A 27,938-nucleotide genomic window follows, 5' to 3' on the forward strand; every position below is an offset into this window, starting at 1 on the left:
TACAGACACAGAGAATCATAGAACTGTCAGGGTTGGAAGGGAGCTCAAGGCTCAGCCAGCTCCAACCCCCTGCCATGGGCAGGGACACCTCACACCACAGCAGGTTGTTCACAGTCACCTCCAGCCTGGCTGCAAACACCTCCAGGCAGGAGGCTTCCACCACCTCCCTGGGCAGCCTGTGCCAGGCTCTCACCACCCTCCTGGGGAACAACTTCTTCCCAACATCCAATCTCCATCTCCCCACTTCTAGTTTTGCTCCATCCCCCCCAGTCCTATCCCTCCCTGACACCCTCAAAAGTCCCTCCCCAGCTTTCTTGGATCCCCCTTCAGATCCTGGAAGGCCACAATGAGGTCTCCTGGGAGCCTTCTCCTCTCCAGCCTGCACAACCCCAACTCTCTCAGGCTGTGCTCACAGCAGAGCAGCTCCAGCCCTCTGCTCCTCCTCGTGGCCCTTCTCTGGACACCTTCCAGCACCTCCAGATCCTTCCTGGAACAGAGGCTCCAGGGGAGCTGCAGGGGAGGTCTCAGCAGAGTGGAGCAGAGGGGCAGAATCCCCTCCCTGGCCCTGCTGGCCACACTTCTCTTGCTGCAGCCCAGGCTCTGCTTGGCTCTCTGGGCTGCAAGTGCTCCCTGCTGGCTCCTGCTGAGCTTCTCCTCCACCAGCACCCCCAGGTCCTTTCCTTCAGGGCTGCTCTCCAGCCAGCCCCTGCCCAGCCTGTATTGGTGTTTGGGATTGCCCCAGGCCAGCTGCAGGACCTTGCCCTTGGCCTTGTTGAACCTCCTGAGGTTGGCTTGGGCCCAGCCCTGCAGCCTGAAGGTAACAGAAAGCAGAGATCTGCAGTGTGGGGGCAGGGAGTGCTGGGGCCCTGGGCAAGCAGATGGGAGCAATTCAGGAAATGCTTGCAGTAAATCAAGTCAAGAGGGGTGCTGGAAGTCCCCTGCATGGTGCAGTGGGAGAGGCAGAGGAATTGTCCCAGGATGGAGGTAAACAAGACCCTTGTGTTCTGATTGCAGTGGCCTGTGTGGAGTGTGAGCTCTGGAGGGTTGTTGTTTTGCTGTGGAGTTCTGAGGCTGCAGCTGGAGATGCTGTTTGTGTCCTGCCTGGCAGCCTGTCTGGGAACAGCCACTCTTGCAACACTGAGTTCACATCACCCCAGCAGCTGCTCTGCACTCCCCACTGCTGGGGCTGTCAGCTCCCTGGGAGCTTTGCTGGGCCTGGGGTTTACCCACACACAGTCAGCAGAGGGGAAACTGAGAAGCATGGAATTGTCTTGGGTGGACAAGGCCTTGAAGCTCAGCCAGTCCAACCATTCTCTCACTCTGCCAAATGCTGGGGCTAAACCACTACCCCTCAGCACCACATCCCAGCTCCAGGGATGGGGATTCAACCACCTCCCTGGGCAGCCTGGGCCAGGCTTTGGGAACCCTTTCAAGTGGACAATTTTCTTCCAATGTGCAACTTAAACCTCCCCTGGTGCCACCTGAGCCCATTTCCTCTTGTCCTTGGGAGAAGGGACCAACCCCCACCTCACTCCAGCCTCTCAGGGAGCTGTAGAGAGCAGTGAGGTCTCCTCTCAGCCTCCTTTTCTCCAGGCTGAACACCCCCAGCTCCCTCAGCTGCTCCTCTCCAGACCCTTCCCCAGCTTGGTTGCCCTTCTCTGGCCTTTCAGTGTCCTTCTTGGAGTGAGAATCAATCAGGCTTTCTCCCCTGAGGATCTTCCTCTGCCCTTCTGTGTCAGGACAGCAGAAGAGGAGGCAGTGTGGAGAGAGGATTTGTGCCCAAGGGCTGGTTTTGGCTCGGGGAGGTTGTGCTGGGCTCCTGTGGAAGGGTGGTTCAGAACAGCCTCCTAATTTTAGTGCCTTTGACTTTCTCTGCCTCAAGAAATGCTGCAGGGATTTGGATCTTGCTTTGGGATGCAATTTTGCCTGAGGCCAAGCCCAGTGCTTGGCAGAAAGGGGCCTGGCAGGGCGCAGCAGGGAGAGGGAAGCTGGCTAGGTGGCAAACTTGTCCTGTTAACAGAAGGGCACTGAAGGAGCTGGGCTGGTAAGGGTGGCTTATTAAGGGTGGTTTATTTCCCCTGGAGAGTTGTGTTCAGTTCTAGGCTCCTCACTCCAGGAAGGACATTGAGGGGCTGAAGGTGTCCAGAGAAGGGCAAGAAGGCTGGAGAAGGGCCTGGAGCCCCTGGGCTAGAGGAGGGCTGAGGGAGCTGGGGGGGTTGAGGCTGGGGAAGAGGAGGCTGAGGGAGACCTCCTTGCTCTCTGCAGCTCCCTGAAGGGAGGCTGGAGCAAGGAGGGGGCAGCCAAGGGCCAGGAGCAGAGGCAATGGTTCCAAGCTGCCCCAGGGGAGGCTCAGGCTGGCATCAGGAAAGGTTTCTGCCCTGGCAGGGATCTCAGCCCTGGAATGGTCTGCCCAGGGCAGTGCTGCAGTGCCCAGCCCTGGGGGGGTTCCAGCAGCTGTGGGCCTGGTGCTTAGGGCCATGGCTTGGTGCTGAGCCTGCAGTGCTGGGTGCAGGGTTGGAGGGGATGAGCCTGGATGTCTCTTCCAGCCATCTCTGTGCAGTGCTGTCACTGATGATGCTTTCCCTTCTGTACCACAGCAGAACCTTCCAAGTCCCAGGCTCGGAAGCCCAAGTGCGGGAAGGGCAGCCACTGCTCCCGCAACGCCTACATGCTGGTGTACAGGCTGCAGACCAGGGAGAAGTCCCTCACAGTCGAGGTCCCAGGTAAGCCAGCTTGGGCCCTGCAGCTCTCTTGGCCTCTCCATCTTGTCCTGGGATGCTCCAGGCAGCCCAGGAGAAACTGGCTGCCGGGGGGGGTTGTGGAGTCTCCCTCTCCGGAGCTATGCAAGACGCAGCTGGATGTGTTCCTGTGTGATCTGCTCTGGCAGGGGGGTTGGGCTGGATGAGCTTTCCAGGCCCCTTCCAGCCCTTCACATTCTGTGATCCTTTACTGTGAGGGTGTTGGAGCACTGAAACAGGCTGCCCAGAGAGGTGGTGGAGTCTCCTTTGTAGGCTCTCAAAGCCAGCCTGGATGTGCTCCTGCGTGGCCTGCCCTGGGTGACCCTGCTCTGGCAGGGGGATCGAACCCAGTGGTCTCTGGAGGTCCCTTCCACCCCCTGACATTGTGTGACTCTGTTGGGGTTTTGCTCAAAGCCCCTTTTGTGACCACTGCCCATGAGCCCTTAACTAACATTGTCCTGATGATGCCACTCTTGTGCCCACTCACACCTCACTGTCCCTAGGGAGAGATAGAAGTGGTGTGGCCAGCAGGGGCAGGGTAGAAGTCACCCCCCTGAGCTGGGCACTGGTGAGGCCACACCACAAACCCTGGCTTCATTTTGGCCTCCCCACTCCCAAGAAGAGCATTGAGGGGCTGGAGCAGGGCCCAGAGGAGGGCAGTGAAGATGGTGAAGGGTCTGGAGAACAAGGCTGGGGAGGAGCAGCTGAGGGAGCTGAGGGTGTTTAGTCTGGAGAAGAGTGGGCTGAGGGAGACCTCATTGCTCTCTACTGTTCCCTGGAAGAAGGCTGGAGCCTGGTGGGGGTTGGGCTCTGTTCCAAGGACAAGAGGAAATGGCCTCAAGCTGCCCCAGGGGAGGTTTAGGTTGGACATCAGAAGAAACTTCTTCACTGAAAGGGTTCTCAAACCCTGGCCCAGGCTGCCCAGGGAGGTGGCTGAATCCTCATCCCTGGAGGTGTTTCAAGGCTGCAGAGATGTGCTGAGGGCCAGGGGTTAGCCCCAGCCTTGGCAGAGCTAGAGAATGGTTGGACTGGATGGTCTGAAAGGGCTTTTTTAACCAAAACAAGCAATAGGACCAGAGGAAATGGCATCAAGTTGCCCCAGGGGAGGTTTAGGTTGGACATGAGGAACAATTTCTTCCCCTTGAGGGTTGTCCAGGCCTGGCCCAGGCTGCCCAGGTGGAGTCCCCATCTCTGGAGGGCTTTCAGAGCTATGGAGATGTGGTGCTGAGGGCCATGGTTCAGTGGTGGCCTGGCAGTGCTGGGTGAAGGGCTGGATTGGATGACCTTAAAGGTCTCTTCCAACCCCAACAGCTCCCTGGTTCTCTCAGCCAGCAGGACAGGGTGGGCAGGTGCTGGGAGGGAGCCCTCCCGCCGGCAGCGCCGGGGTGCAGCACAGGCTGCAGCCTGGCGCAGGGTCGGCAGCGGTGCCAGCCCCGGGCTGCAGCTGAGGAACCTTGACAGCTGCCAGGCTGCTGCTGCCAGGGCTCCAGCTCTGCCATCTGGAGAAGCAGCAGCATGGGAAGCAGAGGGTGGGAGCTGTGCTCTGTCTGGGCACCTTCTCACCCTGCTGTAGCGAGCCTGGGGGTGGCAGAGCTGCCTGGGGGCTTGGCTCTGGGTTTAGCGGTGCCTCCGGTTTGTGTGCTGCTCAATTAGCAGCAGCAATCAGACCCCTGGTGCTGATGTGCATGGAGGTGAGTCCTGACCTTCTGCAGAGCAGGGGCAGCAGAGGTGGCATGTCCCCTCTGGGTACTGGCTTCAGTTTTGGGCCTCTGTCTCCAAGAAGGGCTGGAGCAGGGCCAGGGAAGGGCAAGGAAGCTGAGGAAGGGTCAACAGGGCTGGGGAGGAGCAGCTGAGGGAGCTGGGGGTGTTCAGCCTGGAGAGGAGGAGGCTGAGAGGAGACCTCATTGCTCTCTACAGCTCCCTGAGAGGAAGTTAGAGCATGTGGGACTTGGTCTCTTCTCCCAGGGAACAAATGCTAGGACAAGAGGAAATGTCCTGAGATTGCCCCAGGGGAGGTTCAGGTTGGCCATGAGGAACAATTTCATTGCTGCAGGAGTGGTCAGGGGTTGGCACAGGCTGCCCAGGGAGGGGGCAGAGAGCCCTGGAGGTGTTCAGGAAAGCTGTGGCCATGGTGGGGGTGGGGTGAAGGTTGCACTGGGTGATTTTAGAGGCCTTTCCCAACCCAAACAATTCTGTGCCTCTGCTCAGGTCATCTGGCTGCAGAGAGGGTCAATCATTCACCTTCCCCCCCCACTCCCCCACTTACTAACAGCACTAAACCTTTTCCACCCCACCCCCAGCACCAAACCCCACCCAGCCTTTGGGACTGACTGCTGGTTCCTGCCTGGAATCTTCCTTCCCAGGCTGTTTCCTGAGCTCTCCTGAGCTCCCTTCCCTTCCTACCTCTTCTGCCCCAAACAATAAGCCTGCAGCAGCCTCTCCACCCAGCTCCAGATTCCTGTGCTTCCCTTTGTTTCCCATGGCTGCCTGCCAGGGCCTGGGGAGCGAAGGGCAGCAGTTGAGCCCTGTGGTTGGGGCTGGTTTCATGCAGCTGTAAATTTGAGGCATTTTGCTTTGATGCTGTTCAAAAGAGGCTTTTCCAGGACGTTGGAGAGCCCTAACTTGCTTCTGACCTCAGAAAGGAGGGGGGCAGGCTGCTTGGGCATTGGGTTTTAGTGCAGGACGTTGTCCCAAGGTGGGTTTGGTGCATTGAAACCTCTCTGGAGCTACTGGAGCTCTTCAGAATGCTGCTGAATAGGAAGAGGCTCCATATCAGCAGGGCCTTCACCCTCCCTCCTGCCGGCCCTGGGAGGGAAGTGTTTAATCTGCCTCTATTTTTTTTCCCTTTCCCCTGCTGAGCTTTGGTTTATTTGGTTTGGGTTTTTTTTTTCCACCAGTGACAGCAAAAATTCCCATTTCCCTCATCCTTCTGAGCTCTCCCTGACTTATCTCCCATCTCCTGAGGGTTTCTTGCCCTTGCTCTTGTGACCTGCTGATCCGTGAGGTCCCTTCCAGCCTGGCGTTCTGGGACCCGCTCGAGCCCTCCTCCAGAGCTCCTGGGGCTGGGTGTTGGGAAAGCTTCAGGTGTACCCATGGGGTGAATCCTCTTGCTTCTCCCTGGGAATGCCAGCTCCTTGGCACTGCAGAGCAGCTGCCCCTGGCAGCAGCAGGAGGAGCCTGAGGGAGGGCTGGGAGCGGGCAGCCCGGCGCCGAACCCTGCTGCTCGGCCTGCGCCTGCCGGAGCTCGGCCTGGGCTGGACAGCAGGGAAAGGATCCTCCTGGTGTCACAACCAGCCTGAGCAGAGCACACTGAGTTGGGTGGGATGTTGGTCTGCTGGGGGCTTGGAGGCTCTGCAGAGGGAGCAGGCCAGGCTGGATCCACGGGCCAAAGTTATTTGTAGGGGATTCAAGGAGGCCAAGGGCTGGGTCCTGCACCTGGGTCACAGCAGCCCCAAGCAATGCCACAGGCTTAGGGCAGGGTGGCTGCAAAGTGCCTGGCAGAGAAGAACCTGGGGCTGCTGGTCTGAAGATGAGCCAGCAGTGCACCCAGGTGGCCAAGAAGGCCACCAGCAGCCTGGCCTTTATCAACAGTAGTGTGGGCAGCAGGAGCAGGGCAGGGATTGTGTGCTGGTACTGGGCATTGGTGAGGCCACACCTAGAATCCTGGGTTCGGTTTTGGGCTCAAGAAGGACATTGAGGGCTGGAGCAGGTCCAGAGAAGGGCAACAAAGCTGGGGAAGGGTCTGGAGAACAGGGCTGGGGAGGAGCAGCTGAGGGAGCTGGGGGTGTTGAGCCTGGAGAAAAGGAGGCTGAGGAGAGACCTCATTGCTCTCTGCAGCTCCCTGAAAGGAGGTTGGAGCAGCTGGGGCTTGGTCTCTTCTTCCAGGGAACAAGTGATAGCACAAGGGGAAGTAACCTCAAGTTGCTCCAGAGCAGGTTTAGGTTGGGCATTAGAAGAAACTTCTTCACTGGAAGGGTCCTCAGAGACTGGCCCAGGCTGCCCAGGGAGGTGGTTGAATCCCCACCCCTGGCAGTGCTTAAAAGAGGCAGAGATGTGGTGCTGAGGGCCATGCTTTAGCCCCAGCCTTGGCAGAGTTAGAGGACACAGTCTCAAGCTGTGCCAGGAGAGGTTTAGGCTGGAGGTGAGGAGAAAGTTCTTCCCAGCAAGACAGATTGGCCACTGGGATGTGCTGCCCAGGGAGGTGGTGGAGTCCCCATCCCTGGAGGTGTTCAAGAGGGGATTGGATGTGGCCCTTGGAGCCATGGTTTAGTTGTCAGGAGGTGTCAGGGATTAGGTCCTAGGTTGGACTTGCTGAGCTCTGAGCTCTTTTCCAGCCTGGCTGATTCTGTGAGCAGCTGCCCTGCATGAGCTGGGTGATCGAGTCCCGAGAGTCTGGAGCCAGGCTCTGCTGGGTGGTGCCCAGGGACAGCACAAGGGGCAAGGGTGGAAGCTGAGGCACAGGAAGCTTCACATAAATATGAGGAAAAGGTTTTTCCCTGTGAGGGTGACAGAGCCTGGAGCAGGCTGCCCAAGGGGGGTGGTGGAGTCTCCTCTCTGGAGATCCTCAGAGCTCACCTGGATGTGTTCCTGTGTGACCTGCTGCCGGTGACCCTGCTCTGGCAGCGCGGGTTGGGACTGGATGAGCTTTTGAGGTCCCTCGTGATTCTGTGATCTGAAAGGTCCTTCCCAACCCAAACAACTCCATGATTGCCTGGTTTTCCCCTTCTGCCTTCCCAGCTTTCCTGCAGGAGCTGGTGGAGAGAGACAACTGCAAGTTCGAGGAGTGGTGCAACGAGATGGCCGAGATGCGCAAGCAGAGCGTGGCCAGAGGCAAGATCAAGCACGAGGAGGTGAAGGAGCTCTACAAAAGGTTACCTGCTGAAGCTGGTCTGTAAGCCATTGTGGTAGTATTTTGTCATAGACCTTGTTAAGATCAGTCCTGTGTTGTAACTAACCCAAGCCTGAACTCTTTGCCCTAGGCAGGGGAGAGCGCTGGCTGCGGCCGCTGCTCCGTGCATGCTCAGGCTGTGCTGTGCACTCTTTGTTGTTGGTTTCTTTCCTGCCTTAACCTATTTTTCTCCTTTTCTTGCTCATTCTCATAGCCTCTGGCATTGCTAATTCCCTCCTGTTCCTTCCCCAGCAGTCAGGCTCCTCTGTGCTTCCATGCATTGTGACTCTTTTCTTCTGCCTGCTGAGCAGCTCCCCTGGTTAGCTGTCAGCAGCGAGGCAGAAGCAGAGGCTGCTCTCGGAGTGCCAGCTCAGGGCGAGTTTGGCAGCTGGTGATCCCAATGCCTGGGCAGGTAGCAGGGCAGGGAAGGCCTGACCTCCAGCAGAAAGTGGTTTAGTTCATCCCAGCAGTGCTTGGAAGCTTCAGAGTCCCTCAGAGGAGTGCTTGGGGGGAATCCTTTCCTTGTCTTTTGTTGCCTTGGCGTGGCTGAGAACCAGGAGTTTTATTCCCCACCTTGTTTTGTCTCTCACAGCTCCCTTAAAACAAGCCTGGGGACACTGGCTCTGTCCATCCAGCATGGAGAATGTCCCTGCTCTATCTGCTTGGATTCATAGAATCCTGGAATGGGTTGGGTTGGAAGAGGACCTCAAAGATCACAGTATCACACAGTCCAACCTGTCTCCACAGACCTCATGGCTAGACCATGGCACCAAGTGCCACATCCAATCTCCTCTTGAGATCATCCAGTTCCAACCCCCTGCCATGGGCAGGGACACCTCCCCCCAGCCCAGGTTGCTCAAGGCCTCATCCAGCCTGGCCTTCAACACCTCCAGGCAGGGGACAGCCACAACCTCCTTGGGCAGCCTGTGCCAGAGTCTCCCAACCCTCACTGCCAAGAATTTCTTCCTCATCTCCAGTCTCAGTCTCCTCTCTCCCAGCTCAAAGCCATTGTCCTCATCCTGGCACTCCCAGCCCTTGTCCAAAGTCCCTCCCCAGCTCTCCTGGAGCCTCTTCAGGTACTGGAAGCTGCTCTGAGGTCTCCCTGCAGCCTTCTCCAGGTTGCACAGCCCCAACTCTCCCAGCCTGGCCCCACAGGGGAGGTTCTCAGCCCTCTGATCATCTATTCTGGACCTGCTCCAGCAGCTCCAGGTCCTTCTTGTGTTGAGGGCCCCAGAGCTGGAGGCAGTGCTGCAGGTGGGGTCTGAGCAGAGCACAGGCCAGAATCCCCTCCTTGTCCTGCTGCTCTCCCTGCTCTGGATGTAGCCCAGGACATGGTTGGCCCTCTGCAAGTGACCACTGCTGGCTCCTGGGGAGTTTATCACCACCTGACACCCCCAAGTCCTTCTCTCAAACCACTCTTCACCCAGCCTGGATTTATGCTTGGGATTGCCCTGCCCCAGCTGCAGGACCTTGCACTTGGCCCCACTGAACTTCAAGAGTCTGGCTTGAGCTCACCTCTGCAGCCTGTCCAAGCCCCTCTGGGTGGATCCCTTCTCTCCATCGTGGTGACCAGGCCACACTGGTGCCATCCACACCTAAAACCCTCAGGAAGTTTGTAACTGAAGTGCTGAACTCTGCAGCCTGTTGCACACTTTGCTGTTTAGCCTTTGCCTGTTGCTCAGAGCCAGCAGTGATGTTCAGGTAGCCAAGCTGGACACCCCAGCTCCATCCAGGTCTTGTCTGCTCAGCTTGTGGACCTGGGTTTGCAGGCAGCAGGCACTCAAGTGACGCACAGGGAGCTGTCACAGCTCATCCTGCCCAGGTCCTGCAAGTCACAGTGGTGTTCAAATGTCACCCACCCTTAGCTCAGAGTGCTGGGGGAGGTGTGAATGTGCCATGAGTCACCCTTCAGAAGGAGCACAGCACAGCCCTGCTGGGTTTGCTCTCCCCCTTGTGCTCTTGGGGTTTCAAACATGACAGAGGGCTGAAGAGCAGAAGCTGCACCTCACAGGTGTGAGTAACATCAGAGTCATGGGATCATTGTGGTTGGAAGAGACCTTTAAGCTCAACCAGGCCAACCCTTAACCCAGCACTGCCAGGGCACCACTAAACCATGGCCCTCAGTACCACAACCCCCTCCAGGGCTGGGGACTCCACCACTGCCCTGGGCAGCCTGGGCCAGGCCTTGACAGCCTTTAAAGGGAAGAAATTGCTCTTTATGTCCAAACTAAACCTCCCCTGGGGCAACCTGAGGCCATTTCCTCTTGTCCTATGGCTTCTTCCTCGGGTGGAAAATGCCTTTAAGAGCACTGAGTCCAAGCAGTATCTAGCTCTGATAGGTCTGCTGCTAACCCCTGGCCCTCAGCACCACATCTCTGCCTCTTTGAAACACCTCCAGGGATGAGGATTCAACCACCTCCCTGGGCAGCCTGGGCCAGGGTTTGAGAGCCCTTTCAATGAAGAAGTTTCTTCTAGTATCTAACCTAAACCTCCCCTGTGGCAACTTGAGGCCATTTCCTCTTGCCCTATCCCTTGAAAGAAGAGCCCAGCCCCCTCCTGCCTTCCGTCAGGGAGCTGGAGAGAGCAGTGAGGTCTCTCCCCTCAGCCTCCTGAACAAGCCCAGGTCCCTCAGCCCCTTCTGAGGGAACAGGACCTGTTCTCCAGACCCCTCACCAGCTTCCTTGCACCTTCTGCAGCACCTGACTGCAGCTCCTCTGTGCCGGTTTGAAGCTGGCAGGAGCCGAGGCGCTGCCCCGCGGCCCCCGCTGGCCGCTGCGGCTCGCTGGCAGGGCCGGAGGCAGCGCTGCTGCAGGTGGCATCCCAGAGGAGCTGGTGGCTCTCTCTGCAGCTGTGCAGCCACGTTTTGCTGCCAGCTTTGTGCAGCCTGCCCCAGAAAACAAGGCAGCTTTCCAGGGGAGGCAGCTTTCATCCCAAAGCAGCAAACCCTTCATGACAGCGTCGCAATGCTCGGGGGGTCAGGGCCCTGCGCCTCCGCTGCCCTTGCGTAAGAGGCAAACCCTGCTGCTTGCTGCTGCACAGCACAGGGGGCTTTGAGCCCCACTTTGCACTGAGGACAAAAAAATCTTTCCCCTGAGGCCAAAAATCTTTCCCCTGAAGCCCCAGTTTGCCCTGAGGCCAAAAATCTTTGCCCTGAAGCCTCACTGTGCACAGAAGGCCAAAAATCTTACCCCTGAAGACCAAAAATCTCTTTCCTGAAGCCCCACTTTCTGCTGAGCCCCAAAATCTCTCCCCTGAAGCCCCAAAATCTTTCCCCTTAAGGCCAAAAATCTTTCCCCTGAAGCCCCAGTTTGCCCTGAGGCCAAAAATCTTTGCCCTGAAGCCCCACTGTGCACAGAAGGCCAAAAATCTTCCCCCTGAAGACCAAAAATCTCTTTCCTGGAGCCCCAAAATCTCTCCCCTGAAGCCCCAAAATCTTTCCCCTGAAGGCCAAAAATCTTTCCCCTGAAGCCCCAAAATCTTTCCCCTGAAGACCAGAACTCTTTCCCCTGAAGCCCTACTGTGCACAGAAGGCAAAAAATCTTTGCCCTGAGGACAAAAATCTTTGCCCTGAAGCCCCACTGTGCACAGAAGGCCAAAAATCTTCCCCCTGAAGACCAAAAATCTCTTCCCTGCAGCCCCACTTTGCATTGAAGACAAAAATCTTTCCCCTGAAGCTCCACTGTGCAGAGAAGGCCAAAAATCTTTGCCCTGAGGACCAAAAATCTTTGCCCTGAGGACCAAAAATCTTTGCCCTGAGGCCCACTTTGCACAGAAGACAAAAATCTTTGCCCTGCAGCTTCTCTCTTGCTCCTTCTACAAAGCACCAAGGATCTGTGTTTGATGACTGTGCCTAACACCTCCATTTCCCCTCTGTTTCAGAGCTGCTTTCCTCTTGTCAGCAGAAGGGGTTAACTTCCTCTTGATTTCCCAATCAGGGAATCATGAAGGTTGGAGAAGGATCTCCAAGGTCATGGAGTCCAACCATATTAGGTCATGGAATCCAACCATCTGAGGTCATGGAGTCATGGAATCCTAGAACTGGTTGGGTTGGAAAAGACCTCTAGGATCAGCAAACCCTCACAGCAGCAGGAGGGGTTCATTTCCTCCCAGTTTCCCAAGCAGAGAATCATTAAGGTTGGAAAAGATCTCCAAGGCCATGGAGTTATGGAGCTGTTTGAGTTGGAAAGGGCCTCTCAGACCATCAAGTCCAACCTTCAACCCAACACCAGGCCACAGGTTTCTTGAGCACCTCCAGGGATGGGGACTTCACCACCTGCCTGGGCTGGTGGGAGGTGTCCCTGCCCACAGCAGGGGGTTGGGACTGGCTGAAGGGGGCTCCAAGAAAGCTGGGGAGGGACATTTTAGGGTGTCAGGGAGTGATAGGACTGGGGGGGATGGAGCAAAACTAGAAATGAGGAGATTCAGATTGGATGTGAGGAGGAAATTCTTCACCATCTGGGTGGGGAGACTCTGGCACAGGCTGCCCAGGGAGGCTGTGGCTGTCCCCTCCCTGGAGGTGTTCAAGGCCAGGCTGGATGAGGCCTTGAGCAGCCTGGGCTGGGGGCTGGAACTGGACCCTAATGAAGGTCCCTTCCATCTCAGCCCATTCTATGAATGTATGAACCCTTCCCCTTTCCTCCAGGAAGGCTTTAGCATGCTGGAAGCCCTCCTTGGAGCTCTCCCTCCTCGCAGCTCCATGGCTTGAGCTCAGGTTGCCTCCTGGCTCTCTCCTCTTGTTAATTTGCCATAACTTCTGTCTTCTCACTGCCACACAGAGCTGGGGAATTGGGAAGCTCTGTCAGCTGTCTGGAAGCTTGTACCAGAGAGGTTTGATCACCAGTGGCAGTTTGTTCATCTTTCAGTGTCCCTTTTGGTAGCAGAAGCGCCTGCTCGATGCCCTCTGCTGCCCGGTGCCAGCGGCCTCGCTCCTCTCTCTGCTTTCCTCCCTGCCAGGCTCCCCCTACGACTTCATCTCCCTGGAGTGGCTGCAGAAGTGGCTGGATGAGTCCACTCCCCCCAAACCCATCGACAACACAGCCTGCCTGTGCTCCCACGGGAAGCTGCACCCAGACAAGATCTCCATCATGAAGAGGATCTCTGAGTACGTGGCAGACTTCTTCTACCGCAGATACGGAGGAGGGCCCCGGCTGAACGGTACGGAGGGGCCTGGGGGGGGCTCAGCTGGGAAGGGACCTCAGAGATCATCTGCTCCAACCCCCCTGCCACAGCCAGGGACACCTCTCAGCTGGAACTGATTGCTCAAGGCCTCATCCAGCCTGGCCTTGAACAGCCACACTCTCCCTGGGCAGCCTGTGCCAGAGTCTCCCCACCCTCACTCCCAAGAATTTCTTCCTCGTCCCCAGTCTCAGTCTCCCCTCCTCCAGCTCAAAGCCATTGTCCTCATCCTGGCACTCCAAGCCCTTGTCAAAAGGTCCTCCCCAGCTTTGCTGGAGCCCCTTCAGGTACTGGAAGGTTTCTCTAAGGTCTCCTTGGAGCCTTCTCTTCTCCAGGCTGAACAGCCCCAACTCTCTCATCCACAACTGCTCTGTGCCAGAGTCTCACCACCCTCAGACTGAAGAACTTCTTCCTCCACTCCACTCTACCCCTGCTCTCCCTCAGCTTCAAACCATTCCCCCTTGGCCTGTCTCTAGACACCCTCATGAGAAGTCCCTCTGCAGCCCTCCTGTAGGGTCCCTTCAGCTATTGAGGTCCCCCTGGAGTCTTCTCCTCTCCAGGCTCTCTCAGTCCCCTTCACGTGTGCTGAACATACTTGAGAGCCTTGTTCTGATCCCAGCCCTGTTTTGAGTCATCCTTCATCATCACCTCCCCAGGGAGGTGGTTGAATCCCCATCTCTGGGGGTGGCTGAAAGGGGCAGAGATGTGGTGCTGAGGGCCATGGTTTAGCACCAGCTGGGGAATGGTTGGCCTCAATGATCTTAAAGGTCTTCTCCAACCAAAATGATTCAGTGACTCTGGTCATAGCTTTGTTTCTGCCTGTAGCTGTTGTGCTGCTCTGTTCTTTCTGTTCCAGATGTCATTTATGTTATATTATCACTGCAATGTGTCAGAAACAGTATGGTCAGCAGCAGCAGGGCAGGGATTGTCCCCCTTGTGTTGGCCCCTGGTGAGGCCACACCTTGAATCCTGGACTCAGTTTTGGGCCACTCACTCCAAGAAGGACATTGAGGGGATGGAGCAGGTCCAGGGAAGGGTCTGGAGAAGAGGGCTGGGGAGGAGCAGCTGAGGGACCTGTGGGTGTTGAGCCTGGAGAAGAGGAGGCTGAGAGGAGACCTCATTGCTCTCTGCAGCTCCCTGAGAGGAGGTTGGAGCCAGGTGGAGGTTGGTCTCTTCTCCCAAGGAAGAAGCAATTGGACAAGACAAAACAGCCTCAAGTTGCCCCAGGGGAGGTTTAGGTTGGATATGAGGAACAATTTCTTCCCTTTGAGGGTTGTCCAGGCCTGGCAGTGGTCCAGTCCCCAGCCCTGGAGAGGTTTCAAAGCCCTGAAGATATGATGCTGAGGGCCATGGTTCAGTGGTGGCCTGGCAGGGCAGGGGCCAGGGTTGGACTGGCTGAGCTTAAAGGTCTCTTCCAAGCCAAACAAGTTTGTGATTCTCCCTTAGCAGTGCAGCAGCTGCAGTCAGCCTGAGTGCAGGGTGTGCTTCACAGCCAAGCTCTGCCCTGAGAGGAGCTCTGTGTGGAGGAATTCCTGAGAGATCCCTGCTGCACCTGGCTTAGAAACCATGAAGCTGGGGAGGTTTTATGAACTGAAGTCCAGGAAACACCAAAAGTTGCCCTTGGAGCCTCCCAGGCTCCTCACAGTGCTCTGTGCTGCCCTGCAGCACCTGCAGCCCTCCCCTGGGCAGGGTTTGGGAGGGCATGTGGATCCCTGCCTGTGCCAAGAGAATCACAGGATCAACAAGGTTGGGAAAGACCTCAGAGATCATCAAGTCCAACCTGCCCTTGAGTGTCCTCCACCTCCAGCCTGTCCTGAGCTGCCTCAGCCCAGGGGAGCACAGCTCTCAGCCTGTGCTGCACACATTTGCCACACGCTCTGGTTTTTGGGGTCAGCCCAGCCCCTGCAGTCTTTGGGCATCCCTTCCTCCAGCCCCAGGCTGAGTTTCTCTTCTGAAGGAGCCTGATGACTCCCACTGAGCCCAAATTAGCTCAGCTCCTTCTAGGAGCTTCCAGGGAAGGAGCAGCAGCAGCAGCAGGGCTGGCTGTGACGCAGGCAGCCTTTGTGGGGAAAAGCAGGGCAGCCTTTATTAGTCAACTGGAAGATCACCCACAGGGTTTGTTGTTGGGGGGATGGATGGAGGCAGGGAGAGAGGGCTGGCTGCCTGGATGTGCTGCCTTCTCCCTGGATGCAGCCCCAGAAGCAAATCCATGGCTCCCACTCCTCTTGGTCCAGTGAAGCTGTGGAAGGTTTGGGGGTTCCCCTGGGTTGAACTGGCAGAGTGCCACCCCCAGGGAGGTTTTCTTTTTCCTTGCATGTCACAGAGGCACAGAACCACCTGGCTGGAAGAAATCTTAGGATCATTGAGTCCAGCCATGACCTAACCTAGGATCATAGAATGGGTTGGAAGGGACCTCCAAAGCTCATCCAGTCCAACCCCCAGCAGTCAGCAGAGTCACAGAATCAACCAGGCTGGAAAAGACCTCAGGGATCACCAAGTCCAACCTAGGACCTGTCACCCAGCACCTCCTGACAACTAAACCATGGCTCCAAGTGCCACATCCAAGCCTTTTTTGGACTCCTCCAGGGATGGGGACTCCACCACCTCCCTGGGCAGCACATCCCAATGGCTAATTACTCTTTCTGGGAAGGACTTTCTCCTCTCATCAAGCCTAAACTTTCCCCCTGGGGCAGCTTGAGACTGTGCAGGGACATCCTCCACTAGATCAGGAGGGAGACAGCACAAAGAATAGAATAGAATAGAATAGGAGTAGAATTAACCAGGTTGGAAGAGACCTTTGAGATCATCCAGTCCAACCTGTCACCCAGCACCATCTGATCAACTAAACCATGGCACCAAGAGCCTCATCCAGGCTCTTCCTAAACACCTCCAGGGATGGGAACTCCACCACCTCCCTGGGCAGCACATCCCAATGGCCAATCTCTCTTTCTATGAAGAACTTCTTCCTGGCATCCAGCCTGAACCTCCCCTGGCACAGCTTGAGACTGTGTCCTCTTGTTCTGGTCCCCCTTCTCCAGGAGGATGCTGCCTCTCTTCCCCCCCAGCCTCTCCCTTCCCTTTCTCCTCTGGTTAACTAGAAGAAGAGAGAACAGGAGAGATGTTAGAGAGATTGTTGGTTAGCTCAGAGTGTTGCTCAGAAGGCAGTGTGCTTATCTCAAGTGTTGCTGCTAAGAGGTCTCTCTCTCTGTCCAGGAGCAGCCAGCAAGCCAGCAGAAAGGCAGAGTGAGAGCAGAATGCAAGATGTTGCTGTGGGACATCTCACATCTGAGCAAAGAAGTTCATTTAGAGCAAGCTTTTGGTTTTCCTTTTCATAAAGGCACAGCCTGAAGCTGTCACACCTGCCCAGCCTCTCCTTGAGTATCTCCTGGGATGGGCCCCAACCCCCTCCCTGGGCCACCTGCTGCAGTGTTCCAGCAGCCTCCTGCTGCAGAACTTGTTCCTCACAGCCAATCTCAATCTGCTCTGCTCTGCTTTGAAGCCATTGGCCCTCCTCCTGTCCCTGCAGGCCTTTGGGAACAGTCTCTCTGCAGCCTTCTTGTAGCTCCTTCAGGTACTGGAAGGGTGCTCTAAGGTCTCCCTGGAGCCTCCTCCAGGAGAAGAGCCAAGAGAAGGCTCCAGGGAGACCTTAGAGTACCTGAAGGGGCTCCAGGAGAGGAGGGGATTCTGCCCCTCTGCTCTGCTCAGACCCCACCTGCAGCACTGCCTCCAGCTCTGGGGCCCTCAACACAAGAAGGACCTGGAGCTGCTGGAGCAGGTCCAGAGGAGGTCACAAAGATGATCAGAGGCTGGAGAACCTCCCCTGTGGGGACAGGCTGGGAGAGCTGGGGCTGTGCAGCCTGGAGAAGAGAAGGCTCCAGGGAGACCTCAGAGCAACCTTCCAGCACCTGAAGGGACTCCAGGAGAGCTGGGGAGGGACTCTGGACGAGGGCTGGGAGTGCCAGGATGAGGACAATGGCTTTGAGCTGGGAGAGGGGAGACTGAGACTGGAGATGAGGAAGAAATTGTTGAGAGTGAGGCTGGGGAGACTCTGGCACAGGCTGCCCAGGGAAGCTGTGGCTGCCTTCTGCCTGGAGGTGTTCAGGGCCAGGCTGGATGAGGCCTTGAGCAGCCTGGGCTGGGGGGAGGTGTCCCTGCCCATGGGGCTGCCCATGGAACTGGATGAGCTTTGAGATCTTTTTCAACCCAGCCCATTCTGTGGTTCTGTGCCTCTCAGCTGCCCCTGCACTAAACCCTGTTCCCTTTTCCCTCCCCCTCAGTCAAAGCACTTTGCAAGGAGTGTGTGGTGGAGAGGTGTCGAATCCTGCGCCTGAAAAACCAACTGAACGAGGACTACAAAGCTGTCACCAACCTGCTGAAGGTGACAGTCAAGGGGTAAGGCAGCCCTGGGGCCTTCAAGCCTTGCCACAGGTGGGTTTAGAGGTCCTTCCTCTAAATGGGCTGAGGGCAGGCCTCATTGCTCTCTACAGCTCCCTGAGAGGAGGTTGGAGTAAGGTAAGGGTTGGGCTCTTCTCTCCCTAGTCTCAGGTGATAGAAGGAAAGGAAGTGGCCTGAAATGGTGCCAGGGGAGGGTTGGCCATGAGGAACAATTTCTTTGCTGCAAGAGTGCTCAGGGGTTGGCACAGGCTGCCCAGGGAGGTGGTGGAGTCCCCATCCCTGGAGGTGCTCAAGAAACCTGTGGCCGTGGCAGCTGGGGCCAGGGTTTGGTGCCCATGGAGGTGCTGGGTTGCTGGTTGGACTGGGTGACCTTAGAGGCCTTTCCCAACCAAATCAGTTCTGTGATTCCTCAAGATTCTGCTGTTTGGGCTGCAGAGGAGGATGCTGGAGTTTGAAACTGATGTTGCTGCTGTTCCTCTCTCTCTGCAGGAGTGATGGCTTCTGGGTTGGGAAGGCCTCCCTGAGGAGCTGGCGCCAGCTGGCTCTGGAGCAGCTAAATGAGCAGGACGAGGACACAGAGCACAGCAACGGCAAAGTGAATGGCAACACCCCAAGCAAAGGTAGCTCTGCTGCTGGGGACACCCTCCTGCTGTGACTGCCACCCAGCAAGGCACCTCAGGGCTTCCTGTAGTTGGTTTGCTTCCACTGTGTGGGTAGGGAGGGAAGGGTGATAGAGCAAATGGAAAGCAGCTTCGTTTCACAGATTGCATTGGGGTGGAAGGGAGCCTCAAAGGGCATCCTGGCCACCCCCCTGCAGGCAGCAGGGACACCTCCAGCTAGAGCAGGCTGCACAGGGACACAGCAAGTCTGAGTTTTAATGCCTCCAGGGATGGGGCCTCAGCCACCTCCCTGGGCAACCTGTTCCAGTGTCTCACCACCCTCCCTGTACAGAACTCCCTCCTCATGTCCAACCTAACTCTGCCCTGCTCCAGGTTCAAACCATTGCCCCTCAGCCCCTTCTGAGCAGTCCCTCCCCAGCCTGCCTGCAGCTCCCCTGCAGATATTGAAATGCAGCTCTGAGGTCTCCCTGGAGCCCTCTCTTCTCCAGGCTGCACAGCCCCAGCTCTCCCAGCCTGCCCCATAGGGGAGGTTCTCCAGCCCTCTGAGCATCTTTGTGGCCTCCTCTGGACCCTCTTCATCAGCTCCAGGTCTCTCTTATGTTGTGGTCCCCAGAGCTGGACCCAGCCCTGCAGGTGAGCAGAGGGGCAGGATCCTCTCTCTCCAGCTCTGGCCACACTGCTCTGGATGCAGCCCAGGCTGCCCTTGGCCTCCTGTGCTGCCAGTGCCCATTGCTGGCTCCTGTCCAGCTTCTCACCCCCCAGCACCCCCAAGTCCTCTGCAGGGCTGCTCTCAACCTCCTCATCCCCCAGCCTGGATTGATACTGAGGGTTGTCCCAACCCAGGGGCAGGACCTTGCACTTCCTGAGCTTCATGAGGTTCTGCTCAGCCCTCCTCTCCAGGTCCCTCAGAGCTTCTTACCTTGCTGAGCTCCAGCAGAGCTGGGGGATCTCCATTACCCAAGCAGATGAGGCAGTAAGTAGTTGTACAAGACACAATCTTCTCATCTGCTTCTCTCTGAAGGAGACACCACAGGGGAGGAAGCAGCAGGAAAATGCCCCCTGGGGAAGGGATGAAGATGTTTGTTGGGAAGCTCTGTGGATGAGGCAGGGCAGCTGGTGGAGCAGCACTGGAAAAACACAGCCTAGGGGGAAAAAAAGTCCTGAGCTGAGCTCTCTTCTGTGCCCACAGAATGAATCTGTGAGGGGGTTTGATTGGAGTTCCTCTCTTTAAACCTTGGGAAATTCGATCTTTTGTTGAGCTTTTCATTTCATAACAGGGGGCAAGAAGTGTGTCTGGCTGAAGCAAAAGCTCTGGGGAGACCTTCTAGTGGCCTTCCAGTACCTCCAGGGGAGCTGAGGAGGGACCTTTGGCAAGGGCTGGGAGTGCCTGGATGAGGGGGAATGGATTGAAGATGGAAGAGGGGAGGCTGAGACTGGAGATGAGGAAGAAGCAGGTCACCCAGGGAGGCTGTGGCTGCCTCCTCCTTGGAGGTGTTCAAGGCCAGGTTGGATGAGGCCTTGAGCAACCTGGGCTGGTGGAAGGTGTCCCTGCCCATGGCAGGGGGTTGGAACTGGATGATATTTAAGATCCCTTCCAACCCAACCCATTTTAGGCTTCTATGAGTCTCTGGCAGTGGAGATGCTGAGCCGACAGCACTGGGCTTGGGCTGGAAGGCTCTGAGGTCACCACAGCCCTCCTGATGTTATCTGTAAGCTATTGGTGGAGCATCCATGGAGAGAAAGGTCTTGTCATTCCTTGGTGGACCTCTCCTCTGAGTTGCCACCCCACATTCCTGGGTGGTGAGCTTGGTCTTGCAGCGAGTCCCAGCTCCCAGCGGTCGCTGTGAGTGGCTCGGGAGCCAGGCTGCTCCCTGGAGACTCTGACTAAGACCTTACTGTGCCCACGGTGCTCCAGCTCAGTGGCCACTGCTTCTGTCTGTGCTTCTGAACTGTAATTTATAGTTACTGTAGGGCTTCCCAAGCCCCTGGCAGGCTTCCCCCTCCCTTTGTGGGGCAGCATCTGGTTTAGATCAGCATCCCCGAGGGGGAGAGTGGACTCCTATTTTGCCGGGGAGGTTTCTGCTCCCCGCGCTCTTACCTCAGCTTTTGTGTTTAGGTCGAGCTGGAGATCTCTGGGAGCCCTGAACCCCTGTGGTGGTTTATCTGTAACAAATGTGGCCTCTGTAATCTCACAAAGGCCCAGCTTGTGCTGCCTGCACTTCAAAGCACTCCTACAGTGGCCTGTGGGCTGTAATCCTGCCCGCCCAGAGGCCGAGACATTTGAGAAGAACAAATTCCCTCCCAACATCTCCCTGGGGCTCAGGGTTTTGCTGAGCTTTGAAAGGCAGCCACACTCCTTTCCTCCCCAAAGCTTTCCCCTTCCCTTGGCAGGGGATTAGCTCTCTGCAAGCTTCTTGATTCCTTCCTTGGGTTTGGGTTTGTTGCTGGGGGTTTGTTGGTGTGGGTTTTTGTCGGTGTTCTTCTTTGTCTACTTAGATGAATCCAATGAAGAGAAGAGAGAGGAGGAGGAGGAGTTAAATTTTAATGAAGACATCGTGTGCCCACATGGTGAGTCCCTCTGGGGGCTGCAGCTGAATGTGGCTGTTGTTGCCCACTGTGCTCTGGGCATTAACCTCAGAGCCCTTTGCTCCATCTCAGGGCCGCCACAAGTAGCCACTGAGGGACATGGGCTCCGTTCTCCTTGGCTTGGGCTTTCTCCTCAGCAGCCTTGGAGCTTTTGTTTGTAAGCACTACCTCAGCAGGCCTGAAGGCTGGAAGGCTCTGGGAGATGCTGGGGCTGTGGATTGGGAGCAGCTCTTCCTCTCCCTAACAAATCAGGGAATTGTTTGGGTTAGAAGAGAGCTTGAGGATCATCGACTCCAACCCTCAGCGCTGCCAGGGCACCACTCAGCCATGGCCCTCAGCACCACATCTCCACAGCTTTGAGACCCCTCCAGGGATGGGGACTCCCCCACTGCCCTGGGCAGCCTGGGCCAGGCCTTGACAGCACTTTTGGTGAAGAATTTTCTTCTGCTATCCAACCTAAATCTCCCCTGGGGCAACTTGAGGCTGTTTGCCCTTTGGGAGGCTGTTGGGCTGCTTGAGCATCAGGGGACCTGAGAGGGCAAAGCAGCTGCCTGGGGGAGAGCTGGGAGATGTTGCTGCAGGTCTTCACACCCCAATTGCTCCCCAGAGCACACAGCCTGCCCTGGCCACATTTTGAGGTGCTCAGAGCAGGGCTCTTGAAGCTGTCTGAGATGATGCAGTGGTGAATTTGTTTGCCATGGAGTCACAGAATGGTTGGGAAAGACCTTTTGAGAGAGAATCCCAGACAGAGCAGGAGGGAGCCGGGATGCTGGTTAAGGCAACAGCTGCACCAAGGGTCTGCAGCCTCTTGGAAGCTGTGAAAGCATGAGGAGGGGAGCTGGTGGTGTAAATCAGTCAAGGTGGGCGCTGAGAGCATCCAGTGGTTGCCAGGAGAGCAGCAGCACTTCCAGCCAAGGGGAGGAACAGGCCCAGGCTATCGATTCCCCAACCTGCTGTGCTGTGGTGTCCCTTTACATCAGGTGGTGACCTGCTGCTAATTGTTTTGCTAAGTGATGCTTCATTAGCCACAGCCTTCCCTACCCTGCTGCTTCAATCCCTTCTCTCTCTCTCTCCCCCCCTTCTCTCTCTCTCTCCCCCCCTTCTCTCCTCTCTCCCCCCCTTCTCTCTCTCTCTCTCCCCCCCTTCTCTCTCTCTCTCTCCCCCCCTTCTCTCTCTCCCCCCCTTCTCTCTCTCTCCCCCCCTTCTCTCTCTCTCTCCCCCCCTTCTCTCTCTCTCTCCCCCCCCTTCTCTCTCTCTCTCCCCCCCTTCTCTCTCTCTCTCCCCCCCTTCTCTCTCTCTCTCCCCCCCTTCTCTCTCTCTCTCCCCCCCTTCTCTCTCTCTCTCCCCCCCTTCTCTCTCTCTCTCCCCCCCTTCTCTCTCTCTCTCCCCCCCCTTCTCTCTCTCTCTCCCCCCCTTCTCTCTCTCTCTCCCCCCCTTCTCTCTCTCTCTCCCCCCTTCTCTCTCTCTCTCCCCCCCTTCTCTCTCTCTCTCCCCCCCTTCTCTCTCTCTCTCCCCCCCTTCTCTCTCTCTCTCTCTCCCCCCCTTCTCTCTCTCTCTCCCCCCTTCTCTCTCTCTCTCCCCCCTTCTCTCTCTCTCTCCCCCCTTCTCTCTCTCTCTCCCCCCCTTCTCTCTCTCTCTCCCCCCCTTCTCTCTCTCTCTCCCCCCCTTCTCTCTCTCTCTCCCCCCCTTCTCTCTCTCTCTCCCCCCCTTCTCTCTCTCTCTCCCCCCCTTCTCTCTCTCTCTCCCCCCCTTCTCTCTCTCTCTCCCCCCCTTCTCTCTCTCTCTCCCCTCCTTCTCTCTCTCTCTCCCCCCCTTCTCTCTCTCTCTCCCCCCCTTCTCTCTCTCTCCCCCCTTCTCTCTCTCTCTCCCCCCTTCTCTCTCTCTCTCCCCCCCTCTCTCTCTCTCTCCCCCCTTCTCTCTCTCTCTCCCCCCCTCTCTCTCTCTCTCCCCCTTCTCTCTCTCTCTCCCCCCTTCTCTCTCTCTCTCCCCCCTTCTCTCTCTCCCCCCCTTCTCTCTCTCCCCCCCTTCTCTCTCTCCCCCCCTTCTCTCTCGCCCCCCCTTCTCTCTCTCCCCCCCTTCTCTCTCTCCCCCCCTTCTCTCTCTCCCCCCCTTCTCTCTCTCCCCCTCTCTCTCCTCTCTCTCTCCCCCCTTCTCTCTCTCTCTCTCCCCCCCTTCTCTCTCTCTCCCCCCCTTCTCTCTCTCTCTCCCCCCCTTCTCTCTCTCTCTCCCCTCCTTCTCTCTCTCTCTCCCCCCCTTCTCTCTCTCTCTCCCCGCCTTCTCTCTCTCTCTCCCCCCCTTCTCTCTCTCTCTCCCCCCCTTCTCTCTCTCTCTCCCCCCCTTCTCTCTCTCTCTCCCCCCCTTCTCTCTCTCTCCCCCCCTTCTCTCTCTCTCCCCCCTTCTCTCTCTCTCTCCCCCCTTCTCTCTCTCTCTCCCCCCTTCTCTCTCTCTCTCCCCCCTTCTCTCTCTCTCTCCCCCCTTCTCTCTCTCTCTCCCCCCTTCTCTCTCTCTCTCCCCCCTTCTCTCTCTCTCTCCCCCCTTCTCTCTCTCCCCCCCTTCTCTCTCTCTCCCACCCCTTCTCTCTATCTCCCCTCCCCCCCTTCTCTCTCTCCCCCCCTTCTCTCTCTCCCCCCCCTTCTCTCTCTCCCCCCCTTCTCTCTCTCTCTCCCCCCCTTCTCTCTCTCTCTCCCCCCCTTCTCTCTCTCTCTCTCCCCCCCTTCTCTCTCTCTCTCTCCCCCCCTTCTCTCTCTCTCTCCCCCCCCTTCTCTCTCTCTCTCCCCCCCTTCTCTCTCTCTCTCCCCCCCTTCTCTCTCTCTCTCCCCCCCTTCTCTCTCTCTCTCCCCCCCTTCTCTCTCTCTCTCCCCCCCTTCTCTCTCTCTCTCCCCCCCCTTCTCTCTCTCTCTCCCCCCCTTCTCTCTCTCTCTCCCCCCCCTTCTCTCTCTCTCTCTCTCCCCCCCCTTCTCTCTCTCTCTCTCTCCCCCCCCTTCTCTCTCTCTCTCTCTCCCCCCCCTTCTCTCTCTCTCTCTCTCCCCCCCTTCTCTCTCTCTCTCTCTCCCCCCCCTTCTCTCTCTCTCTCTCTCCCCCCCCTTCTCTCTCTCTCTCTCTCCCCCCCCTTCTCTCTCTCTCTCTCTCCCCCCCCTTCTCTCTCCCTCTCCCCCCACCTTCTCTCTCTCTCTCTCCCCCCCCCCCCTTCTCTCTCCCTTTGTTATTATTTCTTTACTTTCTGTCTCACCCCCAGTTCTCTCTGTTCTACTGAACTCCCCTTTGCAGGCACCAGCTTCCCTGCCAGGCATGCTCCACCTTGTTCCAAGAGAGGTGCCCTAAATGAGCAGCACACCTCCTGGCCATCAGGGCTAGTCCAGGATGTGGAGTCAAAGCTGTGAGGTTTGGTAAAGCCTGGGTTTAAAGCAGCTGCTTTGAGCACTTAGCTGCTTTCCAGAGCCTCTCACAGTGTTTCCCAGCCCTTTCAGGCTGCTGCTGTGAAACAAAAGCAGGCAGCGTGGTGCTGAGGCGTTCTCTGTGGCCAGACATGGTGAAAAGAGGGCAATAGGCCCCTGCAAATATTGTGCTGCTGAATCACTGCTTGATCTCTGCCTTTGGGTCACATCACAATAAATAATGATTAAATCTGGGGGCAGATGGCAGCCCTTGGAGCCAGCCTCCCATTGCTGCCTGCAAGCAACCTTCCCACCTTGAAAATTCCCCTCTGGAGCCTGTCAGCCAAGCCAGAGCCTGGCCACTGCAGCCTTCGCTTTGCTGTGGAGGAGGAAGTGGCTGCTGCCATGGGAAGGCTGTGGAAAAGCCAGCCCTGTGCCTGTGAGGTCTGGCTGGCCTCCAGCAGTGCCAGCCAGGCATCCCTGCAGGAGTCCCTCGGCCTCTCTGCTGCAGTTTCTCCCTCCCTGCTCAGGAGCTGCCTGACCTCAGCCAGGAATTCAAAGCCCTTTGATGTCAGTGCCCAAAAGGTGTCCCCTGGCCAGCAGGAGGGGGGAGCAGGGTCAGCAGCAGCTGAGATCCTCTCCTCCCAGATGGCCAAGCGCCTGCTCCGCGCACCCAGCTCCCAGCTCCTTCGCTCCGCAGCCTATTAATCTGTTTTCATTAATCACAAGATGTCAAGGCACTTACTTGTACAAGCTCCCCCCCTCCCTCCCCAAGCCTTGCTGGCTCTGGAAAGCAGCCTGGCCCTGCCTCCTCATATGGTGAAGCTGGGCCACTTGGCTGGGTTGGCTGAGGCACAAGTGGCCAAGTGCTTGCCGAAGCGGCTCCGCTCGACCTTTGTTTGCTGGAGGGAAGAGCAGAGGGGAGCCGTTGCTATTTTTTCCTCCTCAGGGCTGGCAGAGGTTCAGGCCTGGCTGCAGGGGGCTGAGGAGCTGCTTGTCATGTTAAAGAGCTGCCAGAGGGTGGGGAGGAAGGAGCCTTTCCCCCTCATCTTCTCCTCAGGATGTAGAAATGCAGCTAGGGAAGGATCCTGCCCCTGGCTGGCTGCCCTCGGCGCCGCCACTGTTTGCTTCCCTCTTGCTGGTGGAACCCATGGTGAAGGCCAGCAGTGATCCTGGGCTGGATCAGCAAGAGTGTGGCCAGCAGGTCCAGGGAGGTGATTGTCCCCCTGTACTCAGCACTGCTGAGGTCACAGCTTGAGTACTGAGTGTGGGTTTGGTGCTGGAGCAGGTCCAGAGAAGGGGCTGGAGAGCAGGGCTGGGGAGAGGCGGCTGAGGGAGCTGGAGGTGTTCAGCCTGGAGAAGAGGAGGCTGAGGAGAGACCTCATGGCTCTCTACAGCTCCCTGAGAGGAGGCTGGAGCCAGGTGGGGGTTGATCTCCCAAGGAACAAGTGATAGGACAAGAGGAAGTGGTCTCAGGTTGCCCCAGGGGAGGTTCAGGTTGGAGATTAGAAGAAACTTCTTCACTTCAAGCCTGGCCCAGGCTTGAGTCTCCATCCCTGGAGGTGCTTGAAAGAGGCAGAAATGTGGTGCTGAGGGCCATGGTTCAGCCCCAGCCTTGGTAGATTTAGAGAGTGGTTAGACTCTGACCTCAAAGATCATCTCCAGCCCAGACAAGTCCATGGTTGTCTGTCCCCAGCCTGCTGCAGTGCCTGTTCCCAGCCCTGTGACCCCACACTGCTCAGCCATGCCTTGACTTCCCAGCTGCTGTCCCACAGGGACCTGTGGCTGTGTTCCCCTTGGTGACTGTCAAGCCCTGTCAGCTTCTTCTTTCCCAAGCCTTGTTTGTCTGCTGGAGCCCATGTGCTGGTGTGGACATGAGTGACCACGAGCTGGAGCAGGACCTCTTTGCTGTGGCTGTTGCTGCAGGGGCAAATGGGTCGTGCTGAGCCCTTCTTTGGGAGGCTGTTGGGCTGCTTGAGCATCAGGGGAACTGAGAGGGCAAAGCAGCTGGCTGGGGGAGAGCTGGGAGATGTTGCTGCAGGTCTTCACACCCCAATTGCTCCCCAGAGCACACAGCCTGCCCTGGCCACATTTTGAGGTGCTCAGAGCAGGGCCTTGAGATGATGCAGTGGTGAATTTGTTTGCCATGGAGTCACAGAATGGTTGGGAGAGACCTTTTGAGATGGAATCCCAGAATTGTTTGGGTTGGAAGAGACCTTCAAGGTCCTCAAATCCAACCCTTAGCCCAGCCCTGCCAGGACATCACCGAACCATGGCCCTCAGCACCACCTCTCCAGGGCTCTGAAACCCCTCCAGGGCTGGGGACTGCAGCACTGCCCTGGGCAGCCTGAGCCTGGCCTGGACAACCCTCCCTCAAGGGGAAGAAATTGTTCCTCATGTCAAACCTAAACCTCCCCTGGGGCAACTTATGGCCATTTCCTCTTGTCCTGTGGCTTCTTCCTTGGGAGAAGAGCCCAAGCCCCACCTGGCTCCAGCCTTCTTTCAGAGAGCTGCACAGTCAGCAGGTCTCCCCTCAGCCTCCTTTGCTCCTTTTGCCCTCTCTGCCAGGGCTGTGGAAAGCAGCTGGCTGCTGTTCCCCAGGGCACAGGGTTAGTCTGCAGCTTGGTAGATGGAGTCCCCACCCAACTGGAGCTGTGGGTAGCCAGGATCAGCAGCTGGTAGCCCTGTGCCCTCTCTGCCCTCCTGCCTTTCCTCTCTGCCCCTCTGTGTCTGCCCTGCCGTGGGGGTTGCAGATCCAAAGGGCACTGAGCTCCTGATTGGGGTTTTTTTTGGTCCTGTCTAAACAAGGAAATGATAAAGAAGGTGAAGGTGACTTTGTGCTCTTTTGTTGCTGACACACAGACATCTACCCCCCCCCTACCACCAGCACCTTTACACCCCGAGGTATCTCTTCCATCTCCTGGGGGCCGCTGAGCGAAGCTCTGCCCTTGGCTCTCTCCCCGCAGGTGACCTCTGCATCTCCGAGAACGAGCGCAGGGTGGTTTCCAAGGAAGCCTGGGAGAAGCTCAAGCAATATTTCCCCAAGGCCCCAGAATTCCCAAGCAGCAGAGAGTGCTGCTCCCAGTGCAAGGTACTGGAGTGCCAGCGGGGGTCTGTTGGCTGTCAGTAGCGTGGTGGTGCGCCGGGGCTGAGCGTGACTGCGCGCCGTGGCGGGGGCTCCCAGCAGCTCTCGGCAGCCTGCAGCGGGGGCTCCCGGGGGCTCCCGGCGGCCTGCAGCGGGGGCTCCCAGTGGCCTGCAGCGGGGGGCTCCCGGGGGCTCCCAGTGGCCTGCAGCGGGGGCTCCTGGGGGCTCCCAGTGGCCTGCAGCAGGGGCTCCCGGGGGCTCCCAGTGGCCTGCAGCGGGGGCTCCCGGGGGCTCCCAATGGCCTGCAGCGGGGGGCTCCCGGGGGCTCCCAATGGCCTGCAGCGGGGGGCTCCCGGGGGCTCCCGGCGGCCTGCAGCGGGGGCTCCCAGTGGCCTGCAGCGGGGGGCTCCCGGGGGCTCCCAGTGGCCTGCAGCGGGGGCTCCCGGGGGCTCCCAGTGGCCTGCAGCGGGGGCTCCCGGGGGCTCCCGGCGGCCTGCAGCGGGGGGCTCCCGGGGGCTCCCGGCGGCCTGCAGCGGGGGGCTCCCGGGGGCTCCCGGCGGCCTGCAGCGGGGGCTCCCGGGGGCTCCCGGCGGCCTGCAGCGGGGGCTCCCGGGGGCTCCCGGCGGCCTGCAGCGGGGGCTCCCGGCGGCCTGCGGGTGGGCAGTGGGGGCTCCTGGTGGCCTGTGGTGGGGAGCTCCTGGTGGCCTGCGGTGGGGGGCTCCTGGCAGCCTGTGGCGGGGGCTCCCGGTGGCCTGCAGTGGGGCGGCGGGGGCTCCCGGTGGCCTGCGGCAGGGCAGCGGGGGCTCTCGGCGGCCTGCGGCGGGGCAGCGGGGGCTCTCGGCGGCCTGCGGCGGGGCAGCGGGGGCTCTCGGCAGCCTGCAGCGGGGCAGCGGGGGCTCTCGGCAGCCTGCAGCGGGGCAGCGGGGGCTCTCGGCAGCCTGCAGCGGGGCAGCGGGGGCTCTCGGCAGCCTGCAGCGGGGCAGCGGGGGCTCTCGGCAGCCTGCAGCGGGGCAGCGGGGGCTCTCGGCAGCCTGCAGCGGGGCAGCGGGGGCTCTCGGCAGCCTGCAGCGGGGGCTC

The 27,938-nt window shown here is 58.2% G+C and overlaps 1 protein-coding gene across 2 annotated transcripts in view; it reads left to right on the plus strand.

Annotated features, from left to right (window-relative positions):
• Positions 1-27,938, plus strand: part of USP48 (ubiquitin specific peptidase 48) — a 63,203-nt gene that overhangs the window by 17,662 nt on the left and 17,603 nt on the right. The window contains exons 10-16 of one of the 2 annotated variants that reach the window (XM_054175941.1): positions 2,601-2,723; positions 7,476-7,625; positions 12,580-12,780; positions 17,079-17,193; positions 17,686-17,816; positions 20,313-20,384; positions 26,743-26,867. In XM_054175941.1, coding sequence (XP_054031916.1) covers positions 2,601-2,723; positions 7,476-7,625; positions 12,580-12,780; positions 17,079-17,193; positions 17,686-17,816; positions 20,313-20,384; positions 26,743-26,867 — 917 coding nt within the window. Of the gene's footprint in view, positions 1-2,597; positions 2,724-7,475; positions 7,626-12,579; positions 12,781-17,078; positions 17,194-17,685; positions 17,817-20,312; positions 20,385-26,742; positions 26,868-27,938 lie in introns of both variants that reach the window. The other variant, XM_054175940.1, reaches the window with a different exon arrangement.

This window comes from Dryobates pubescens, chromosome 33 (genome assembly GCF_014839835.1).
Source record: "Dryobates pubescens isolate bDryPub1 chromosome 33, bDryPub1.pri, whole genome shotgun sequence".
Classification (NCBI taxonomy): Eukaryota; Metazoa; Chordata; class Aves; order Piciformes; family Picidae; genus Dryobates; species Dryobates pubescens.